Raw genomic sequence first — 24,811 nt, 5'->3', positions numbered from 1 at the left:
TATCTAAATTCCATTAAATTCCTGCTGGTAATTCTAAAAATATTTAGCCGATTTAGGACTAGGAATGAAACTGGGTATGGAATTGTCTAAATTCCAATAAATCCTTAGAAATTCCTAATTTTTAACGGTTTTTAGGGCTAGGAATGGAATTGTCTAAATTCCATTAAACTCTTGGTGGAAATTCCTCATTGTTAACGATTTTAGGAAGGGAAATAAGTAATTAAATTGTCTATAGTCGTAGTTAGGTCTTAGGGGTAGGAATGGAATTTTATATAAATTCCAATAAATTCCTCATTTTTAACGATTTTAGGAAAAGAAATAGAGAATGAAATACTCTATGGAATTTATTAATTTTTTTGGTAAAAATTATTTTTTTTCAACGGTTTTAGGGCTAGGAATGAAATAGGTAATGAAATTTTCTAAATTCCATTAAATTCTTGATAGTTTTAGAAATTAAATAGGAAGTGGAATTATCTAAATTCCAATAAATCCTTAGAAATTCCCAATTTTTAAAGGTTTTAGAGCTAGGAATGGAATTGTCTCTAGCTTATATTATTTTTTTGGTAAAAATTGTATTTTTTTCAATAATTTTAGGGCTAGGAATGGAATTGTCTAAATTCCATTAAATTCTAGGTAAACGTTCCCCATTTTTAACAGTTTTAGAAATGAAATGGAATGGAATTATCTAAATTCCAATAATTATTTGACAAAAATTGTATTTTTTTAAGAGTTTTAGGGCTAGGAATGGAATTGTTTAACTTCCATTAAATTCTGGATAGAAATTCCTAATTTTGAACTGTTTTGAGGCCTAAAAATGAGATAAAAAATGGACTTATTTAAATTCTTGGTTGAAATTCTTCCTTTTTCATAGCTAGGATTGGAATAAGTAATGGAATTATCGAAATTCCATAAATTTTTTTGTAGATATTCATCTTTTTTAACAGTTTTAGAAATTAAATAGTGTCTTTAGTTTCCATTAATCTTTTGGTGAAAATTGTATTTTTAAGAGTTGTAGGGCTAGGAATGGAATAGTCTAAATACCATTAAATTCAGGATGGAAAATCCTCACTTTTAACGATTTTAGGACAGGAAATAGAGTAATTAATTATCTCTAGATTTTCCACAGTTTTAGGGCTAGGCATGGAATTATCTAAATTCCATTAAATTCTTTATAGAAATTTCCTATTTTTAACAATTTTATTAATGACATAAGAAATGGAATTAGCTAAATTCCAATAATTATATTTATGAAAACTGTATTTTTTTCAAGAGTTTTAGGGCTAGAAATGGAATTTAATAAAAATAAACTCCTCATTTATTACGATTTTAGGCAAGGAAATAGAGAATGAGATTATCTCTATATTCTATTAATTTTTTTAATGAAAATTTAATTTTTTTCAACGGTTTTAGGGCTATGAATGAAATAAGGGAATGGAACTGGGTATGGAATTATCTAAATCCCAATAAATCCTTGGTGGAATTTTTTTTGTTTTAACGGTTTTAGGACTTAAAGGAAATAGGGAATAGAATTATCTAAATTTCATTAAATCCTTAGAAATTTCTAATTTTTAACGGTTTTAGGGCTAGGAATAAAATAGATGATGGAATTATCTAAATTCCATTAATTTCTTAGTAGAATTTCCTAATTTTTAACGATTTTAGGAAAGAAAATAGAGTAATTAATTATTTCTAGATTCTATTAATTTTTTCGGATTTTTCAACGGTTTTAGGGCTAGGAATAAAATAGGTACAGAAAAAAATTATAAATAAAAATAGTTATAATGGAATTGTCTAAATTCCATTAAATTCTGGGTAAAAATTCGTAATTTTTAACTATTTTAGGTCGAAAATAGAGAATGGAATTATCTAAGTTCCAATAAATCCTTGGTGAAAATTCCTCATTGTTAAAGATTTTCCGAAAGGAACTATAAAATTACCTTATCTCTGAATTTATTAATTTTTTTTGTTGAAAATTATGTTTTTTTAACGGTTTTAGGGCTAAGAATGGAATTTTATAAATTCCAATAAATTCCTCATTTTTAACGATTTTAGGAAAGGAAGTAGACAATGAAATTCTCTATAGATTCTATTAATGTTTTTGGTAAAAAAAATATTTTTTCAACGGTTTTAGGGCTAGGAATGAAATAGGTAATGGAATTATGTAAATTCCATTAAATTCTTGATAGTTTTAGAAATTAAATAGGAAATGGAATTATCTGAATTCCAATAATTACATTAATGAAAATTGTACATTTAACTGATTAGGGCCAAAAATGAAATACAGAATGGAATTGTCTCTAGAATTTTTTAATTATTTGATGAAAATTGTATTTTTAAGAGTCTTAGGGCTAGGAATGGAATTATCTAAATTCCATTAAATTCCTGCTGGTAATTCTAAAAATATATAGCAGATTTAGGGCTAGGAATGGAATTGTCTAAATTCCATTAAACTCTTCGTGGAAATTCCTCATTGTTCACGATTTTAGGAAAGGAAATAAGTAATTAAATTATCTATAGTTAGGTCTTAGGGGTAGGAATGGAATTTTATATAAATTCCAATAAATTCCTCATTTTTAACGATTTTAGGAAAAGAAATAGACAATGAAATTCTCTATAGATTATATTAATTTTTTTGATAAAATGTATATTTGTTCAACGGTTTTAGGGCTAGGAATGAAATAGGTAATAAAATTATCTAAATTCCAATAATTCTATTAATGAAAATTGTACATTTAACTGATTAGGGCTAAAAATGAAATAGGGAATGGAATTGTCTCTAGAATTTTTTAATTATTTAATGAAAATTGTATGTTTAAGAGTCTTAGGTCTAGGAATGAAACTGGGTATGGAATTATCTAAATTCCAATAAATCCTTAGAAATTCCTAATTTTTAATGGTTTTAGGGCTGGGAATGGAATTTTCTAAATTCCATTAAACTCTTGGTGGAAATTTCTCATTGTTCACGATTTTAGGAAAGGAAATAAGTAATTAAATTATCTATAGTTAGGTCTTAGGGCTAGGAATGAAACTGGGTATGGAATTATCTAAATTCCAATAAATCCTTAGAAATTCCTAATTTTTAACGGTTTTAGGGCTATGAACGGAATTGTCTAAATTCCATTAAACTCTTGGTGGAAATTCCTCATTGTTCACGATTTTAGGAAAGGAAATAAGTAATTAAATTATCTATAGTTAGGTCTTAGAGTTAGGAATGAAATAAGAAATGGAATTATCTAAATTCCATTAAATTCCTGCTGATAATTCTGAAAATATTTAGCCGATTTAGGACTAGGAATGAAACTGGGTATGGAATTGTCTAAATTCCAATAAATCCTTAGAAATTCCCAATTTTTAACGGTTTTCCCTAAAACCGTGGAGGACCAATGGAATTGTCTAAATTCCATTAAATTCCTGCTGGAAATTCTAAATTTTTACGGTTTTAGGGCTTAAAATTAAATAGAGAATGAAATTGTCCGAATTCCATTAATCTCAATTACATTTTTTAAATAGATTTAGGGCTAAAAATTAAACTGACAATAAATCGTTTAAATTCCGTTATTAGATGGAATTGTACAAATTTAGGACTAAAAATGGCATAAACTGAAAATGTCTAAATTCCATTGATTTTTAGACAGAATCTTGCATTTTTAAATGTTCAATAGAGAATGGAATTATCGAAATTCCATTAATAATTGTCAAGCGAAATTTATAAAATTTAATGATTTTAAAAATAAAATAGAGAATGGAATTGTCTCTATCTTTCACTAATTAACTAACACGTTAGGGCTGAGAATGATATAGAGAATGGAATTGTCTCTATAAAACACCATGTGGGCTAGAGGTTCTAGGGCGACTCTTTTAGGTTCGGAAGTTCTGCCTTCCTCAAAACTTAAAACCAATAAAACCTTAAATAATGAACATTTTAAATGTCAGCATGATAAGACATATACATAAATAAAAAATAATACAGGGTGTCCCATTAAGACCAATAAACTGCCTAAAATATTATATAAGACTTGCGCACGAAAATGACGCACCGGTCATATTCAAATTAACGGACTCTTATGGGATTGGTTATAGGTTAAAAAAAAACACACGCACGTTAAAAATAAAACTGTATTAAAGATAAAATACAAAATTAAAAAAGAAAAACAATTTTCTACCTAGATACGCTATACCCTAACAAAGAAAGAAAATACTATTTATTATTATTAAAAACATGGCATAAATCATATTTTTAAACGTACTAAAGGGAATCTTACAATAAAGAAATGTACAAAATAAAATAAAAAACTCAATATTTCCTTGACTAGTCGCTAGTCAGTAAAAATTATTTACAAAAATCAACACTCAGTGTATTTTGGTAACTTTCCATATACGGGGTGTATACGATAAAATACGATTTTCAAGGCGCCTGGCCATATACAGGGTGTCACTAAAAAGCCGGTGCTGGACTTGAGCTACGATTAATCAGCCAGTAAACGCCCCCCCCACCACATACCATATTAAATAAATCACAAATTCGGGTTAAACATAATACAAAAATGGCATAAGTTGCTTAAATTACGCGAATAATATTAATTTGTCTTTAAGGTGATAAAGATATGTGTGCGAATTTTTCACTTACGTATTATTAGAGCTACATCTACCTTTTATTTATTTCTTTATAAATTAACATAACAACTACGGAGTGTGCCACGTGTGGATTGCGCAAGGAGGGACTGGCCTCCCAGATCACCTGATTTGACCATCAGAGACTCCATACGTGCCACGCCCCGTAAACGCATACAAACAGTTCACAACCAAAAAAGAAACCGCTTCACATTATGCACCGTATATCCCCACAGGGGCGGCCCCAAGAGTATTCGCAACGGAATGTAAAATCACATCGTGGAAAAGACACTATAGTACGGCAAATCGCATTCAAATTCCATATATAAGCAATAAATATATATATAAAAAATCTTTATAAATATATTATATGTATGTATAAGTACACTGGGATAAGGCCTCGAGATAGCGGGCTCCTGATCGGCCCCGCTTTCACATATATGTCAATTAATATGCCACCGTTGAGATCTATCACCGAAACGCAAAAAAATATTTTTTATAATAAACAAAAAAAACTGGACGCAATCAATTAATTAATTATTATTCACTAAAGAAAGGGACGGACGAGGAGGATCGCGGCTTCATTTGGCCGTCTTCGGTAGATGGCGCTTCATGTGGAGCGCGAGGTGGTCGCTGCGCGCGAAACTGCGCTCGCACACCGCGCATTTGAAGGGTTTCGCGCCGGTGTGCTTGCGGTAGTGGCGAGTCAGCTCGTCGGAGCGCGCGAACCGCCACTCGCACTCCGGCCACTGGCACTGATACGGTTTTTCACCTGAAAATTAAAATGCATGTTAGAGAAGGTGTAAAAGGTCACGTCAGAATCAAGAGGCTAAAAAGTAGCAGTGACAGTCGACACTTGTCAAACGGTTTGAAGCAAGAAGGCTGGATAACTGAAGGGAAACTCGACAAAGACGATATCGTTAGATTTATCCGTTGTTAATGTGTCCCACAGCCGGTGCGCACTTCTGAAGCTTGTATACGTACTTGGAAAATGTCATAATCTGTTAAAGGCACTCGAGCAGGACTAATTAACCGGAGAAACAGCTCTTGTCAAACGGTTTAAAGCAAGAAGAGTAAGCAAGACGAAGTCTTCAGAATTATTCGCTGCCATTGTCTCCTACTGATCGTGCGCAACTCTAAGGTTTGTGTAAACACTTGCCAAATGTCTTAAGGCAAGAAGAATAGATAACAGGAGGCACAACTGAGGAACATCCTTAGATCCGTTCGCTGTCAATGTCGTCAACGGTGCTTGCGCACCTCTGAAGCTTCTGTACCTGCTTGTCAAATGTCAGAATTTATTAAAGGCACTCGGAATTTGTCTACTGAAGAATACTGAATAACCAGAGAAACAGCTGACACTTGTCAAACGGTTTAAAGCAAGAAGAATTGATAATAGGAGGGATAACTGAGTGATACCCTTAGATTCGTTCGCTGTCACTGACTCTCATAATGCGTGCGCACCTCTGCAGCTTCTGTACCCACTTTTCCAATGTACTAATCTATTAGAGGACTCCAAGATTGCGTCTCTTGCACAAATACATTGTTTTTCTACTCAAAAAGACCAAATAACTGGAAAAACAGCTGATAGGTGTCACTTGTGAAACGATTTAAAGCAAGAAGAGTAGACAACGGAAGAAATTTGGAAAATGACGATGTCTTCAAAATTATTCGCGGTCCTTGTCTCCCATAGCGCGTGTCCAACACTGAGGCTTGTGTAAACACTTGCCAAATGTCTTACGGCAAGAAGAATTAATAATAGGAGGGACAATCGAGGAACATCGTAAGATTCGATCGCTGTCAATGTCGTCAACAGTGCATGCGCATCTCTGAAGCTTCTGTACCTACTTGTCAAATGTCATAATCTATTAAAGGCACTCCGAAATTAGCTCAGAATGTGTCTCTATAAAAGAGACTTATGTACAGGAGAAACAGCTGACATCTGACATTTGTCAAACGGTTTAAAGCAAGAAGAATAGATAACGGAAGAAAATCCTTAAAGTGACGAAATCTTCAGACTTATTTGCTCTCATTGTCGTGTGTGTAACACTGAGGCTTGTGTAAACACTTGTCAAATGTCTTAAAGCAAGAAGAATTAATAATAGGAGGGACAATCGAGGAACATCGTAAGATTCGATCACTGTCAATGTCGTCAACAGTGCGTGCGCATCTCTGAAGCTTCTGTACCCACTTGTCAAATGTCATAATCTATTAAAGGTACTTCGGAATTTGCTCAGATTGTGTCCCCATACAACGAGACTCATTTACAGGAGAAACAGCTGATAACTGACATTTGTCAAATGGTTTAAAGCAAGAAGAATAGCTAACGGAAGAAAATCCTTAAAGTGACGAAATCTTCAGACTTATTCGCTATCATTGTCGTGTGTGCAACACTGAGGCTTGTGTAAACACTTGTCAAATGTCTTAAAGCAAGAAGAATTAATAATAGGAGGGACAACTGAGTGATACCCTCAGATTCGTTCGCTGTCAATGTCGTCAACAGTGCATGCGCATCTCTGAAGCTTCTGTACCCACTTGTCAAATGTCATAATCTATTAAAGGCACTCCGAAATTTGCTCAGATGGTGTCTCGATACAAAGAGACTCATTTACAGGAGAAACAGCTGATAACTGACATTTGTCAAACGGTTTAAAGCAAGAAGAATAGTTAACGGAAGAAAATCGTTAAAGTGACGAAATCCTCAGACTTATTCGCTCTCATTGTCGTGTGTATCACACTGAGGCTTGTGTAAACACTTGCCAAATGTCTTAAAGCAAGAAGAATTAATAATAGGAGGGACAACTGAGTGATACCCTCAGACTCGTTCGCTGTCAATGTCATCAACAGTCCTTGCGCATCTCTGAAGCTTCTGTACCCACTTGTCAAATGTCATAATCTATTAAAGGCACTCTGAAATTAGCTCAGAATGTGTCTCCATACAAAGAGACTCATTTACAGGAGAAACAGCTGATAACTGACATTTGTCAAATGGCTTAAAGCAAGAAGAATTAATAATAGGAGGGACAACTGAGTGATACCCTCAGACTCGTTCGCTGTCAATGTCGTCAACAGTACATGCGCATCTCTGAAGCTTCTGTACCCACTTGTCAAATGTCATAATCTATTAAAGGCACTCCGAAATTTGCTCAGATTGTGTTTCGGTACAAAGAGACTCATTTGCAGGAGAAACAGCTGATAAGTGACATTTGTCAAATGGCTTAAAGCAAGAAGAATAGATAACGGAAGAAAATCGTTAAAGTGACGAAATCTTCAGACTTATTCGATATCATTGTCGTGTGTGTAACACTGAGGCTTGTGTAAACACTTGCCAAATGTCTTAAGGCAAAAAGAATGGATAACAGGAGGGATAACTGAGTGATATCCTCAGATTCGTTCGCTGTCAATGTCGTCAACAGTGCGTGCGCATCTCTGAAGCTTCTGTACCCACTTGTCAAATGTCATAATCTATTAAAGGCACTCCGAAATTTGCTCAGATTGTGTCTCGATACAAAGAGACTCATTTGCAGGAGAAACAGCTGATAACTGACATTTTTCAAACGGTTTAAAGCAAGAAGAATAGCTAACGGAAGAGACTCGGCACAGTGACGAAATCTTCAAAATTATTCGCTGTCATTGTTTCCCACAGAGCGTGCGCAACGCTGAGGCTTGCGTAAACACTTGTCACATGTCTTAAGGCAAGAAGAATAGATAACAGGAGGGACAACTGAGTGATACCCTCAGATTCGTTCGCTGTCAATGTCGTCAACAGTGCATGCGCACCTCTGCAGCTTCCGTACCCACTTTTCAAATAGTACTAATCTGTTAAGGACTCCGAAATTGACTAAGATTGCGTTTCTTGCGCAAATACATTTTCTACTCAAAAAGACCAAATAACTGGAAAAACAGCTGAGAGGTGTCACTTGTGAAACGATTTAAAGCAAGAAGAGTAGACAACGGAAGAAATTTGGAAAATGACGATGTCTTCAAAATTATTCGCGGTCCTTGTCTCCCATAGCGCGTGTCCAACACTGAGGCTTGTGTAAACACTTGCCAAATGTCTTAAAGCAAGAAGAATTAATAATAGGAGGGACAATCGAGGAACATCATAAGATTCGATCGCTGTCAATGTCGTCAACAGTGCGTGCGCATCTCTGAAGCTTCTGTACCCACTTGTCAAATGTCAGAGTTTATTAAACGTACTTCAGAATTTGCTCAGATTGTGTCTGTATACAAGGAGACTCATTTACAGGAGAAACAGCTGATAACTGACATTTGTCAAACGGTTTAAAGCAAGAAGAATAGCTAACGGAAGAAAATTGTTAAAGTCACGAAATCTTCAGACTTATTCGCTCTCATTGTCGTGTGTGTAACACTGAGGCTTGTGTAAACACTTGTCAAATGTCTTAAGGCAAGAAGAATAGATAACAGAAGGGATAACTGAGGTATATCCTCGGATTCGTTCGCTGTCAATGTTTTCAGTGCGTGCGCATCTCTGAAGCTTCTGTACCCACTTGTCAAATGTCATAATCTATTAAAGATACTCCGGAAGTTGCTCAGATTGTGTCTCGATACAAGGAGACTCATTTGCAGGAGAAACAGCTGATAACTGACATTTGTTAAATGGCTTAAAGCAAGAAGAATAGCTAATGGAAGAGACTCGGCACAGTGACGAAATCTTCAGAATTATTCGCGGTAATTGTCTCCCATAGCGCGTGTGCAACACTGAGGTTTGTGTAAACACTTGTCAAATGTCTTAAAGCAAGAAGAATTAATAATAGGAGGGACAACTGAGTGATATCGTTTGCTGTCAATGTCGTCAACAGTCCTTCCGCATCTCTGAAGTTTCTGTACCTGCTTTTCAAATGTCATAATCTATTGAAGGAATTCCGAAATTTGCTCAGAGTGTGTCTCCATACAGAAAGACTCTTCAGCTGATAACTGACATTTGTCAAATGGTTTAAAGCAAGCAGAATAGTTAACGGAAGAGACTCGGCACAGTGACGTATCTGACGTATGCATGCGCATCTCTGAAGCTTCTGTACCCACTTGTTAAATGTCATAATCTATTAAAGGTACTTCGGAATTCGCTCAGATTGTGTCTCTATACAAAGAGACTTATGTACAGGAGAGACAGCTGACATCTGACATTTGTCGAATCATTTAAAGTAGGAAGAGTAGACACTGGAGGAGATTCGGCAAAGTGACGATATCCTTGAAATTATTCGCTGTCATTGTTTCCCACGGCGCGTGTGCAACACTGAGGCTTGTGTAAACACTTGGCAAATGTCTTAAGGCAAGAAGAATAGATAACAGGACAACTGAGTGTTACCCTCAGATTCGTTGGCTGTCAATGTCGTCAACAGTGCATGCGCATCTCTGAAGCTTCTGTACCCACTTGTCAAATGTCATAATCTATTAAAGGTACTTCGGAATTCGCTCAGATTGTGTCTCTATACAAAGAGACTTATGTACAGGAGAGACAGCTGACATCTGACATTTGTCGAATCGTTTAAAGTAGGAAGAGTAGACACTGGAGGAGATTCGGCAAAGTGACGATATCCTTGAAATTATTCGCTGTCATTGTTTCCCACGGCGCGTGTGCAACTCTGAGGCTTGTGTAAACACTTGCCAAATGCCTTAAAGCAAGAAGAATTAATAATAGGAGGGACAATTGAGGAACATCGTAAGATTCGATCGCTGTCAATGTCGTCAATTGTGGTTGCGCATCTGTGAAGCTTCTGTACCCACTTGTCAAATGTCATAATCTATTAAAGATACTTCGGAATTTGCTCAGATTGTGTCTCGATACAAAGAGACTCATTTACAGGAGAAACAGCTGATAACTGACATTTGTCAAACGGTTTAAAGCAAGAAGAATAGCTAACGGAAGAAAATCGTTAAAGTGACGAAATCTTCAGACTTATTCGCTCTCATTGTCGTATGTATAACACTGAGGCTTGTGTAAACACTTGTCAAATGTCTTAAAGCAAGAAGAATTAATAATAGGAGGGACAACTGAGTGATACCCTCAGGCTCGTTCGCTGTCAATGTCATCAACAGTCCTTGCGCATCTCTGAAGCTTCTGTACCCACTTGTCAAATGTCATAATCTATTAAAGGTACTTCGGAATTCGCTCAGATTGTGTCTCCATACAAAGAGACTCATTTACAGAAGAAACAGCTGATAACTGACATTTGTCAAATGGTTTAAAGCAAGAAGAATAGCTAACGGAAGAAAATCCTTAAAGTGACGAAATCTTCAGACTTATTCGCTATCATTGTCGTGTGTGCAACACTGAGGCTTGTGTAAACACTTGTCAAATGTCTTAAAGCAAGAAGAATTAATAATAGGAGGGACAACTGAGTGATACCCTCAGATTCGTTCGCTGTCAATGTCGTCAACAGTGCATGCGCATCTCTGAAGCTTCTGTACCCACTTGTCAAATGTCATAATCTATTAAAGGTACTTCGGAATTCGCTGAGATTGTGTCTCTCTATACAAAGAGACTTAGGTACAGGAGAAACAGCTAACATCTGACATTTGTCGAATCATTTAAAGTAGGAAGAGTAGACACTGGAGGAGATTCGGTAAAGTGACGATATCCTTGAAATTATTCGCTGTCATTGTTTCCCACGGCGCGTGTGCAACTCTGAGGCTTGTGTAAGCACTTGTCAAATGTCCTAAAGCAAGAAGAGTAGATATCAGGAGGGACAACTGGGCGATATGCTCATATTCGTTCGGTGTCAATGTTTTCAGTGCGTGCGCACCTCTGACGCTTCTATAGCCACTTGTCAAATGTGATAATCTATTAAAGGCTCTTGGACATTGACTCAGACTGCGCCTCTGTACAAATGGATTGTTTCACTAATCAAGAAGACTAAATAACCAGCTGACAGCTGTCACTTGTCAAAGCAAGAAGAGTAGACAGCGAAAGAAACTCGGCAAAGTGACGATATCCTCACAATTATTCGCTGTCGCTGACTCCCACAGCGCGTGCGCACTTTGGAACTTGGAGCGTACAAACTTGTCAAATTTGCTCGTGCTGTGCCTCAGTACAAAGCAAGGAGATTGGACACAGGAGAAACAGCTGGACGTAGAGATTCCGCCAAGAGTGATCTGACGTTTGACAAGTTGTCAATAGATGTCGAGGAGTTAAACGGTTCGAGGTTAGGGAGTCCTTGGAGAAGTAAGAAAAAATGTACAAACCTGTGTGTATCCTCTGGTGCGCCTTCAGATGTGAGCTTTTCGTGTAAACCTTCGTGCAACCTGAAAACCAAAAGAAAATAATCGTATTAAATTAGGCCACGTATGGAAGAAAAATCGACATATTTCCGAGCTGAGTCACTTAAAACATTAACAGAAGATCAAGAATAAAATGGCTGTTGTTTTGTAAACGTCTGCTCGCTTTTGCAAATGTCAGCGAATGTTAATGACATAGAATCTCGCGCATATTATCGTAATAATAATATGTGATATTTTCGTATTCCTTAACCGGCTAAAACTATGGCATTTGAGACAATGGTCGTTCGTTTTGCAATCTTACACTTGCCGCGTCGCGTTGCGAAATTTCATTATTATTATTATGCAGAAATGTCACTTTTTATCATGGGGAAATGTTGCGCATCCCCGGTTACCATCCGCACTGTCATGTTGCGCAATTTATTCATAATCCCTGTCAGTTCTGCGTCAATAAACAAACTTACCCATAAAATCACAATGGTGTATCCGTCGCTTCTCCAATTCTGGATTATTCCGGCGATTGTAGGCCTTCACCCCCAACCGGGGTACGGTACTAGCGGGGGGTGGTGGGGGTTGTTGCGGGGGGCACCCGGGTCCATGGTAAGGGGGTGGAGGGGTTCGGCGAGGCAGGGTTCCTCCGGGAGAGCCGGGTTCCGAACTGGGAGGGGTTAGCGGGGAGACGTACATGAGGCGCGACATGGGGTAGAGAGCGTTTCCTAAAAGAAATCGTCCATAACAATTTTTCCCCAAAAAGAAATTCACCCTTACCTGTGGCAGTTCCTGTCCCGACAATGTTGTTATTGTTATTATATTTGTACTGATTATTGTTATGAGCCACGTGGTGCATCCCCTGCTGCTGTTGAGGTTGATGGTAATGTTGCTGGGTGGGACTGGTGGGCTGATGGTTGTAGGGGCTGGTGGGGGTGCCCATGAGGTGCAACGTAGGCGCCGGGGGCGGTTGTAATACCTTTTCAGTTTTTATTTCTAAGGGGGATAGTAGGGGTGAGGGGGTGGGCTGACAGCTGACGCTCGACAGCTCGTCAACGGTTTCCATCTTGACGTGTCCGGATCCCACGCCCAACATGTTCGCGTTCTCCGGGTCGATGTTTTGAATACTGCTCGCGATGTCCTCCCATAGTGGGGGCCTGTAAGGTGTGTAATAATGGCCACCCCGTTCGCCAGATCTAAGAACCCTTGACTTACCTAAGGAATACGTCGTCATCTGCGCCGGGCAACGAGCGCATCGATACGTAGCTCATGGTTTGTTGAACGGGGGGCACCCGGGGCGGCGGACACGCGGGCTCGAAAAAATCGTCGATCTGCGCAGCGGAGTCGCGCCGCGGCTTGTCCAGCTCCTCTTCCAGTCTGCGCTCCCATTCTTGTTTACAGAGAAAAGTGTCCAGGTCGCTGGTCTGCAACAAAGTTATTCATTGATATTTTTAATTAAATTTAAAGACATATATATATATATATATGCGAGTATATAACATGAAATATTGTTTTTATTGTAAAATGAAGTTTTCTTAACAATTTGGTGAAACTTTGAGTAAATTTGAACAATTTTTGAGCGAGTTATGGGCGTTTTTGTTCTTAAGGTTCAAAACAATTGAAAAATGGTTGCCATCATCTTTGACTCTTTGTAAAAAAATCCGTATTACGAAAATTAACTTGAAATGTGGTTTTTATAAAAAAACTAAGTTTTCTTAACAATTTAATGGCAGTTTGAGCAATTTTGGACAACTTTTGAGGGAGTTATGGGCGTTTTTGTGCTTAAGGTCCAAAAAAATTAAAAAATTGATACGAACATCTTTGACTCTCTGTAAAGAATTCCTTATTAAGAAAATTAACTTGAAATGTTGTTTTTATAATAAAACAAAGTTTTCTTAACAATTTAATGGCAGTTTGAGCAATTTTGGACAACTTTTGAGGGAGTTATGGGCGTTTTTGTGCTTAAGGTCTAAAAAAATTGTTACCAACATCTTTGACTCTCTGTAAAGAATTCCTTATAAAGAAAATTAACTTGAAATCTTGTTTCTCTAATAAAATGAAGCTTTCTTAACAATTTGGTAGAAGTTTGGGTAAATTTGGTCACTTTTTGAGCGAGTTATGGGTGTTTTTGTGCTTAAGATTCAAAAAAAATTAAAAATTGTTACCATCATCTTTGACTCTCTGTAAAGAATTCCTTATTACGAAAATTAACCTGAAGTGTTGTTTTTATAATAAAATAAAGTTTTCCTAACAATTTAATGGCAGTTTGAGCAATTTTGGACAATTTTTGAGGGAGTTATGGGCGTTTCTGTGCTTAAGGTCTAAAAAAAAATTAAAAATTGTTACCAACATCTTTGACTCTGTAAAAAATTCCTTATTAAGAAAATTAATTTGAAATGTTGCTTTTTATAATAAAATAAAGCTTTCTTAACAATTTGGTTGAAGTTTGGATAAATTTGGACACTTTTTAAGGGAGTTATGGGCGTTTTTGTACTTAAGCTCCAAAAAAAATTGAAAAATTGTTACCATCACTTTGACTGCCTGTAAAAAATTTCTTATTAAGAAAATTAACTTGAAATTTTGTTTTTATCATAAAATGAAGTTTTCCTAATAATTTAGTGGAACTTTGGTTAAATTTGAACAATTTTTGAGCGAGTTATGGGCGTTTTTGTACTTAAGGTCCAAAAAAATTGTTACCAACATCTTTGACTCTTTGTAAGAAATCCCTTATTATGAAAATTAACTTGAAATTTTGTTTTTATATTAAAATGAAGCTTTCTTAACAATTTGGTAGAAGTTTGGGTAAATTTGGACTTTTTTTAAGGGAGTTATGGGCGTTTTTGTACTTAAGCTCCAAAAAAAATTGAAAAATTGTTATCATTACTTTTGACTGCCTGTAAAAAATTTCTTATTAAGAAAATTAACTTCAAATGTCATTTTTATAATAAACTGAAGCTTTCTTAAAAATTTGGTAGAACTTTGGGTAAATTTGGACTTTTTTTGAGAGAGTTATGGGCGTTTTTTGTACTTTAGCTCAAAAAAAACAATTAAAAATTAATACCGTCGCTTTGACTGCCTGTAAAAAATTTCTTATTAAAAAAATTAACTTGAAATATTATTTTTCTAATAAAATGAAGCTTTCTTAACAATTTGGTAGAAGTTTGGGTAAATTTGGAATTTGTTTGAGAGAGTTATAGGCGTTTTTGTACCTTCAGCTTCAAAAAAAAATTAAAAAAATTGTTACCATCACTTTGACTGCCTGTAAAAAATTTCTTATTAAAAAAATTAACTTGAAATGTTGTTTTTGTAATAAAATGAAGCTTTCTTAACAATTTGGTAGAAGTTTGGGTAAATTTGGACTTTTTTTTAAAGAGTTATGGGCGTTTTTGTACTTCAGCTCCAAAAAAATTGAAAAATTGTTACCATCACTTTGACTGCCTGTAAAAAATTTCTTATTAAGAAAATTAACTTGAAATTTTGTTTTTATCATAAAATGAAGTTTTCCTAATAATTTAGTGGAACTTTGGTTAAATTTGAACAATTTTTGAGCGAGTTATGGGCGTTTTTGTACTTAAGGTCCAAAAAAATTGTTACCAACATATTTGACTCTTTGTAAGAAATCCCTTATTATGAAAATTAACTTGAAATTTTGATTTTATATTAAAATGAAGCTTTCTTAACAATTTGGTAGAAGTTTGGGTAAATTTGGACTTTTTTTGAGAGAGTTATAGGCGTTTTTGTACTTAAGCTTCAAAAAATATTGAAAAATTGTTACCATCACTTTGACTGCCTGTAAAAAATTTCTTATTAAGAAAATTAAATTGAAATGTTGTTTTTTTAATAAAATGAAGCTTTCTTAAGAATTTGGTAGAAATTTGGGTAAATTTGGACTTTTTTTGAGAGAGTTATGGGCATTTTTTTCCTTAAGCTCAAAAAAAATTGAAAAATTAATACCGTCGCTTTGACTGCCTGTAAACAATTTCTTATTAAGGAAATTAACTTAAAATATTGTTTTTGTAATAAAATGAAGCTTTCTTAACAATTTGGTAGAAGTTTGGGTAAATTTGGACACTTTTCGAGGGAGTTATGGGCGTTTTTTGTACAGAAGTTCCAAAAAAAATTGAAAATTTATTACCATCCCTTTGACTGCCTGTAAAATTTTTTTTATTAAGAAAATTAACTTAAAATGTTGTTTTTCTAATAAAATTAAGCTTTCTTAAACATTTGGTAGAAGTTTGGGTAAATTTGGACTTTTTTTGAGAGAGTTATGGGCGTTTTTGTACTTCAGCTCCAAAAAAAATTGAAAAATTGTTACCATCACTTTGACTGCCTGTAAAAAAATTCTTATTAAGGAAATTAACTTTAAATGTTGTTTTTGTAATAAAATGAAGCTTTCTTAACAATTTGGTAGAAGTTTGGGTAAATTTGGAATTCTTTTGAGAGAGTTATGGGCGTTTTTTGTACTTAAGCTCAAAAAAAAATTGAAAAATTAATACCGTCGCTTTGACTGCCTGTAAAAAATTTCTTATTAAAAAAATTTACTTGAAATGTTGTTTTTGTAATAAAATGAAGCTTTCTTAAAAATTTGGTAGAAGTTTGGTTAAATTTGAACAATTTTTAAGGGAGTTATGGGCATTTTTGTACTTCAGCTCCAAAAAAATTGAAAAATTGTTACCATCAGTTTTGACTGCCTATAAAAAATTTATTATTAAGAAAATTAACTTCAAATTTCATTTTTATAATAAACTAAAGCTTTCTTAAAAATTTGGTGGAAGTTTGGGTAAATTTGGACTTTTTTTGAGAGAGTTATGAGCGTTTTTTTACTTCAGCTCCAAAAAAATTGAAAAATTGTTACCATCACTTTTGACTGCCTGTAAAAAATTTCCTATTAAGAAAATTTATTTGAAATATTATTTTTATAATAAAATAAAGTTTTCCTAATAATTTGGTAGAAGTTTGGGTAAATTTGGACACTTTTTAAGGGAGTTATGAGCGTTTTTTTACTTCAGCTCCAAAAAAATTAAAAAATTGTTACCATCACTTTTGACTGCCTGTAAAAAATTTCCTATTAAGAAAATTTATTTGAAATATTATTTTTATAATAAAATGAAGCTTTCTTAACAATTTGGTAGAAGTTTGGGTAAATTTGGACACTTTTTAAGGGAGTTATGGGCGTTTTTGTACTTCAGCTCCAAAAAAAATTGAAAAATTGTTCCATCAGTTTTGACTGCCTGTAAAAAATTTCCTATTAAGAAAATTTATTTGAAATATTATTTTTATAATAAAATAAAGTTTTCCTAATAATTTGGTAGAAGTTTGGGTAAATTTGGACACTTTTTAAGGGAGTTATGAGCGTTTTTTTACTTCAGCTCCAAAAAAATTGAAAAATTGTTACCATCACTTTTGACTGCCTGTAAAAAATTTCCTATTAAGAAAATTTATTTGAAATATTATTTTTATAATAAAATGAAGCTTTCTTAACAATTTGGTAGAAGTTTGGGTAAATTTGGACACTTTTTAAGGGAGTTATGGGCGTTTTTGTACTTCAGCTCCAAAAAAAATTGAAAAATTGTTCCATCAGTTTTGACTGCCTGTAAAAAATTTCCTATTAAAAAAATTTATTTGAAATATTATTTTTATAATAAAATAAAGTTTTCCTAATAATTTGGTAGAAGTTTGGGTAAATTTGGACACTTTTTAAGGGAGTTATGGGCGTTTTTTGTACTTCAGCTCCAAAAAAATTGAAAAATTGTTACCATCAGTTTTGACTGCCTGTAAAAAATTTCTTATTAAGAAAATTAACTTCAAATGTTATTTTTATAATAAATTGAAGCTTTCTTAACAATTTGGTAGAAGTTTGGGCCAATTTGGACACTTTTCGAGGGTGTTATGGACGTTTTTTGTACTTAAGCTCCAAAAAAAATTGAAAATCTCTCTGCGGCCTATGATTGCGTCACCGCACGTCAATCTACTTCGGAAATATGATAATTATCAGATTAAAAATAGGAATTCGACACAGAAGGTCGAGACCGGTTTTAATTACGGCGATTTTTTTTCCGCTCGACTTGCTCTATTTGTAAGGCAAATTCGCTTTTTATGAATGCGGCCTTTGGTGGATCTAGTTTGACCATTAATCATAAAGAATCACGCGATATTAATAGGAAAATGCGGCTATTAGGTTGCCCCCCAGGGTCGTTTCTGCGCAGCCGATATGCGCCGATTAAAAATGGCCGCCTTTGTCACTTTTTCTCAGTCTGTCACTGGTTTGCGCTCCATTGTTGCTGACAGATGTAAAGGTTGAAAATTTTCTTCCTAAATAATTAATTACAATGAATGCTTGACAGCTAAATGCAGGGCAAAGGTAATTTCGCGTTTTCCGAATCTATTCGGGGTCATAATTCACCTTAAAGGATCACGCGATATCAACGGAGACAAAGATAGTAATTAAATCGGCGCGGCGGTCGGTTTTGGTTGGCCTAACGTGAATATCGAGACACGAGACTGCGCAGCGGGGGCGTAGCACCTCCCGAAGTCATTGTATGGTAATTAGAACTGGGGGAAAGCGGGCCCCCCTGACGCGTTACGTATAATTGGTTACAGGGAAAGAACAGGGGCGGACTCATCATCTACGATAAAATCAATCACAGCGGTACAAACGGAAATCGCGATATAAACATGTCAACAACTGTCAATTGTCCGAGGTTTGACGAAGGAGAGAGAGAGAGAGAGTCTACGACGATTGATCATGCTCGAGCTGACATCACAAAGGTCGATTTTTCAAAATTAAAAAACGAAAAACCGCGACAAGTGAAGAAACACGTAAACGTCGACACCTCCGTGGGGATAAATAATGGAACAATCGGCGTTGTACGAGAAAAAAATGACGGCGCACAAACCGACAACACGGGACTGCGCCGCGGGGCGCTGCGCCATTTACAACACCTTTAAAGCCACCCCGCGGTTCGGGATTTGTTACTCTTTTTTTTTATTATTAGGGGTACACGCAGCTTCGTTTTTTGTGTGGGTACATTACAAGTTTACCTGGCTCGAGTGCTGGTTCAATTTAATTGTCTTTAATAGCTGTCAATATACGAAATAGGTTCCGAACATTAGCCTCCATTAACTCAGGGATAAATTAAGACTAAACTTCTTGGAGCTTAAGGTAGGCTGGAATGTTCGAACCCACCTCTCAGTTACCTCGAGAACAGAGCGCCATCTTGGAATACAAACTGAAATCGACATAACTTGGTGTTTGTCAAAGCTCCCAAACCAACACCTCAATAATCATAGACTAGGAAGTAATCTAGAGTGGATAGCACTAATTTTCGTTAACAAATGACAGCTGTCAGCTGTCTTACAAGCTTTGATTTTCGAGACTCTTACTTGTCCAAAATTCGTATGACCTCAGAGTGTTAAATAATATGGAGTTCACTATAGGATAGTCTTGCGCATAGGCTTATTTTCGTTCAGGACGCCTGGCAGCTTGGAGACGTGGAAGGGAAGATGCGCATGGCAAGTGCAAATGGAAATCGTCATAAATATGTCAACTGTCAACAAGCTTAAGGACGTAACCTGAAACGTCAAAAGAAATTTGGGCTTGAAAAGTGGGCTGGAGGATTCGAACCTGCCTCCCAGTTACGACGCGAGTAGAGCGCCATCTAGGCGTAACTTGATGTTTGTAAAAGCTGTCAACGAAAGAATTTACTATGGATTGCGCTAATTTTTCTGAACAAAATGCTGTCAGCTGTCTTAAGGCTTGATATGAGACTTCGCTAATGAAGAACAAGCTTAATTCGGAATAAACTTGTCAGAACTGTCAACTGTTCAAAATTGGTGTGACCTTAGAGTGTTAAATAATATGGAGTTTTCTATAGGATAGACGTGCGCACAGACTTAGTTTCGTTCAGGGCGCCTGGCAGCTTGGAGAGATCGAAGGGAAGAAACCAGGTTGTGCGCATGGCAAGTTCAAATGGAAATCGTCATAGATTGTGTCAACAAGCTGAATGGCTGTCAATGACAACTGTCAACCTCAATTTTAGCTTATATTATCAACGATTTTAGAGTAAGAAGCCGCGAATATTAAAGGGACACTTACAAGAACAGCGGTCCTCGTCAATCTTAGTGAGAAACACTCACATGAACTGAATTTCTTCCCACTGTTAAGGTTCCTTTACTGATTTAAGCCTGAACTGTCAAAAACCTTGAACGTGTGGTGCGTTATTATCAATTTTTGGGCTTCATAGTACGACTGTCAACGTCAACCTTGATTTTTTCTAGTGAATTGTATACCATACACTTAATATAAGCTGTCAGCTGTCAAACAACTTTAACCATGAATGACTATAGAATAAGGAGTGGCAAATGTCAAACATTCACAAAATTTTCTGCTTCTCAACTGTCAACGAGCCCAAAGACGTTAGACTGTAAAACTTGAACAGTCAAATTAAAAGTGCGGTACGTTATTAACAAATTTTGGAATTGACATGGCAGCTGTCAACGTCAACTTTGGCTTATGCTAGTGAGTTTTGGACCTTACCTTAGCTGTCAACTGTCAAAAACCTCAAACCATGAATGGTTATGGAGTGAGGAGTCGCGAATATGAAGAGAACATTTAAAAAATTCACTAATTTCCCCGCTTGTCAACTATCTGAGCTTAAAACTGAATAAAGATATCTGAACTGTCAACGGTTAAAGGTGTGGTCCGTTTTCAATCATTCGCGTGCTTGACAGAGCGACTGCCAACGTCAACCTTGGTTTTTACTAGTGAATCGTGTAATATGCCCTTAACATTAGCTGTCAAAAGCCTTAAACCATAATTGAGTATAGAGTGAGGAACCGCGAATGTCAAGAGGACATTTAAAAAAATTAATGGCTGTCCTCACTCCTCAACTGTCAACGAGCATAGAACTTGGATAAAGGTACGTCAACTGTCAACCGTTGAAAGTGTGGTCCGTTATCGAATATTTATGTGCTTCGACTTGACAGAGCGACTGTCAATGTCAATTTTAGTTTTTACTAGAGAATTATGTACCATACTCTTAACATAGGCTGTCAACTGTCAAAAACCTCAAACCATGAATCGTCATAGAATAAGGAGCCTAAGGTCAAAAGACACTTAGGAAAATTAGCGAATTTCACCGCTTGTCAACTGTCAACGAGCTCAAAATTTGAAGGTGTGGTCCGTTATTAACCATTTGCGTGCTTGAATTTTTGACAGAGCGACTGTCACCCTTTCTCTCTCTCTTTCTCTTGGGCTCTGCTACCAGGCAATGTACCCAATCTCTGTTCTCGATTTGGGAGGTTCTGTCCAATTTGTATTCTTCTTTCTCAAATCTATTACTGTCTTTCTTAGTTACTTCTTGTCTATTTCTCCTTTTTCGTTTAATTTTTTTTAATGGTTGTTTTACTCTGCACAGTTCATCATATAGATAAGGGAGACACTTTTTTGTACACACGAGCAGTTTGTAAATGTAGAGGAGTTAAACAATATCCCGTTCTTATGGGTATAAACGTTGTGATATATCCTCTACCATTGAACTTTCCTGTATACTAAACTAATACCTGAACTGTCAAGAAGAATTTGGGTTTGACAGAACGGCTGTCACTTTGGCTTATACTAGTGAACTTGGGACCTTACCTTCGACAGAAACTGTCAACTGTCAAAAACTTTATACCACGAATGTTTTTAGAGCGAGGACCCGCGAAAGTGTACCTGAACTGTCACCACTTGAAGGTGTGGTCCGTTATCGAATATTTGTGTGCTTCGACTTGACAGAGCGACTGTCAATGTCAATTTTAGTTTTTACTAGAGAATTATGTACCATACTCTTAACATAGGCTGTCAACTGTCAAAAACCTCAAACCATGAATGGTCATAGAATAAGGAGCCTAAGGTCAAAAGACACTTAGGAAAATTAGCGAATTTCACAGCTTGTCAACTGTCAACGAGCTCAAAATTTGAAGGTGTGGTCCGTTATCAACCATTTGTATGCTTGGAGTTTTGACAGAGCGACTGTCACTATCTCTCTCTCTTGGGCTCTGCTACCGGGCAATTTACCCAATCTCTCTTCTCGATTTAAGAGGTTCTGTCGAATATGTATTCTTCTTTCTCAAATCTATTACTGTCATTGTTAGTTACTTCTTGTCCTCCATATCTCCTTTTTCGTCTAATTTTTTTTTAATGGTTGTCATTAATGCAGTCGGTGTTTGGCCTACTTTGATTAGGGACAACTTTTTGCACACACGGGCAGTTTGGGTTTATATTAATACCGAGTCTGTGTAAATGTTAAGGAGCTAGACAATGTCCCGTTCTTATATTATTGCGATATGTCCTCTACCGTGGAACCGTCCGGTATATAGTGAACCATTTACCTAAACTGTCAAGAAGAATTTGGGCTTGACAGAACGGCTGTCACTTTGGCTTATACTAGTGAACTTGGGACCTTACCTTCGACAGAAACTGTCAACTGTCAAAAACTTTAAACCATCAATGTTTATAAAGTGAGAATCCGCGAAAGTGTACCTGAACTGTCACCACAGAGCGACTGTCAATGTCAATTTTAGTTTTTACTAGAGAATTATGTACCATACTCTTAACATAGGCTGTCAACTGTCAAAAACCTCAAACCATGAATGGTCATAGAATAAGGAGCCTAAGGTCAAAAGACACTTAGGAAAATTTACGAACGTCCCTGGTTGTCAAATGTCAACGAGCTCAAAATTTGAAGGTGTGGTCCGTTATCAAGCATTTGTGTGCTTGGACTTTTGACAGAGCGACTGTCACTCTTTCTCTCTCTCTCTCCTGGGCTCTGCTACCCAATTAATTCAAGGCAATTTACAATGTTAAGAGGAGTTAAACAATATCCCGTTCTTATGCATATAAACGTTGTGATCTGTCCTCCACCATGCAACTCCCCTGTATATAGTGAACCATTAACCTGAACTGTCGAGAAGAATTTGGGCTTGACAGAACGGCTGTCACTTTAGCTTACACTAGTTAACTTGGGACCTTACCTTTGACAGAAACTGTCAACTGTCAAAAATTTTAAACCATAAATGTTTTTAGAGTGAGGACCCGCGAATGTCTACCTGAACTGTCACCACTTGAAGGTGTGGTCCGTTATCGAATATTTGTGTGCTTCGACTTGACAGAGTGACTGTTAACGTGAATTTTGGTTTTTACCAGAGAATTATGTACCATACTCTTAACATAGGCTGTCAACTGTCAAAAACCTCAAACCATGAATGGTCCTAGAATAAGGAGCCTAAGGTCAAAAGACACTTAGGAAAATTAGCGAATTTCACCGCTTGTCAACTGTCAACGAGCTCAAAATCTGAAGTTGTGGTCCGTTATTAACCATTTGTGTGCTTGGAGTTTGACAGAGCGACTGTCACTCTTTCTCTCTCTCTCTCCTGGGCTCTGCTACCCAATTAATTCAAGGCAATTTACAATGTTAAGAGGAGTTAAACAATATCCCGTTCTTATGCATATAAACGTTGTGATCTATCCTCCACCATGCAACTCCCCTGTATATAGTGAACCATTAACCTGAACTGTCAAGAAGAATTTGGGCTTGACAGAACGGCTGTCACTTTAGCTTACACTAGTTAACTTGGGACCTTACCTTTGACAGAAACTGTCAACTGTCAAAAATTTTAAACCATAAATGTTTTTAGAGTGAGGACCCGCGAATGTCTACCTGAACTGTCACCACTTGAAGGTGTGGTCCGTTATCGAATATTTGTGTGCTTCGACTTGACAGAGTGACTGTTAACGTGAATTTTGGTTTTTACCAGAGAATTATGTACCATACTCTTAACATAGGCTGTCAACTGTCAAAAACCTCAAACCATGAATGGTCCTAGAATAAGGAGCCTAAGGTCAAAAGACACTTAGGAAAATTAGCGAATTTCACCGCTTGTCAACTGTCAACGAGCTCAAAATTTGAAGTTGTGGTCCGTTATTAACCATTTGTGTGCTTGGAGTTTGACAGAGCGACTGTCACTCTTTCTCTCTCTCTCTCTCTCCTGGGCTGTGCTACCCAATTAATTCAAGGCAATTTACAATGTTAAGAGGAGTTAAACAATATCCCGTTCTTATGCATATAAACGTTGTGATCTATCCTCCACCATGCAACTCCCCTGTATATAGTGAACCATTAACCTGAACTGTCAAGAAGAATTTGGGCTTGACAGAACGGCTGTCACTTTGGCTTACACTAGTTAACTTGGGAACAGAAACTGTCAACTGTCAAAAACTTTAAACCATGAATGTTTTTAGAGCGAGGACCCGCGAATGTGTACCTGAACTGTCACCACTTGAAGGTGTGGTCCGTTATCAAATATTTGTGTGCTTCGACTTGACAGAGTGACTGTCAATGTGAATTTTGGTTTTTACTAATGAATTATGTACCATACTCTTAATATAAGCTGTCAACTGTCAAAAACCTCAAACCATGAATGGTCATAGAATAAGGAGCCTAAGGTCAAAAGACACTTAGGAAAATTAGCGAATTTCACCGCTTGTCAACTGTCAACGAGCTCAAAATTTGAAGGTGTGGTCCGTTATCAAGCATTTGTGTGCTTGGACTTTTGACAGAGCGACTGTCACTCTTTCTCTCTCTCTCTCTCCTGGGCTCTGCTACCCAATTAATTCAAGGCAATTTACAATGTTAAGAGAAGTTAAACAATATCCCGTTCTTATGCATATAAACGTTGTGATCTGTCCTCCACCATGCAACTCCCCTGTATATAGTGAACCATTAACCTGAACTGTCAAGAAGAATTTGGGCTTGACAGAACGGCTGTCACTTCGGCTTACACTAGTTAACTTGGGAACAGAAACTGTCAACTGTCAAAAACTTTAAACCATGAATGTTTATAGAGTGAGGACCCGCGAATGTGTACCTGAACTGTCAACACTTGAAGGTGCGATCCTTATTTGTGTGCTTGGACTTGACAGAACGAGTGTAAACGT

The 24,811-nt window shown here is 36.3% G+C and overlaps 1 protein-coding gene across 3 annotated transcripts in view; it reads right to left on the bottom strand.

The window, feature by feature from the left end:
- Nucleotides 1-4,102: 4,102 nt before the first annotated feature.
- LOC126747718 (dendritic arbor reduction protein 1-like) overlaps nucleotides 4,103-24,811 on the bottom strand; it is a 190,656-nt gene continuing 169,947 nt past the window's right edge. For all 3 annotated transcript variants that reach the window (XM_050456511.1, XM_050456513.1, XM_050456512.1), the window contains exons 2-6: nucleotides 13,051-13,259; nucleotides 12,616-12,992; nucleotides 12,312-12,563; nucleotides 11,815-11,874; nucleotides 4,103-5,383 (exon numbers count right to left, since the gene is read on the bottom strand). In XM_050456511.1, coding sequence (XP_050312468.1) covers nucleotides 5,193-5,383; nucleotides 11,815-11,874; nucleotides 12,312-12,563; nucleotides 12,616-12,992; nucleotides 13,051-13,259 — 1,089 coding nt within the window. In that variant the 3' untranslated portion in view covers nucleotides 4,103-5,192. The remainder of the gene's footprint in view (nucleotides 5,384-11,814; nucleotides 11,875-12,311; nucleotides 12,564-12,615; nucleotides 12,993-13,050; nucleotides 13,260-24,811) is intronic.

Source organism: Anthonomus grandis, chromosome 19 (genome assembly GCF_022605725.1).
Source record: "Anthonomus grandis grandis chromosome 19, icAntGran1.3, whole genome shotgun sequence".
NCBI classification, from domain to species: domain Eukaryota; kingdom Metazoa; phylum Arthropoda; class Insecta; order Coleoptera; family Curculionidae; genus Anthonomus; species Anthonomus grandis.
The sequence above is the reverse complement of the archived record's forward strand: the minus strand, read 5'-3'. Positions and strand labels throughout refer to the sequence as shown.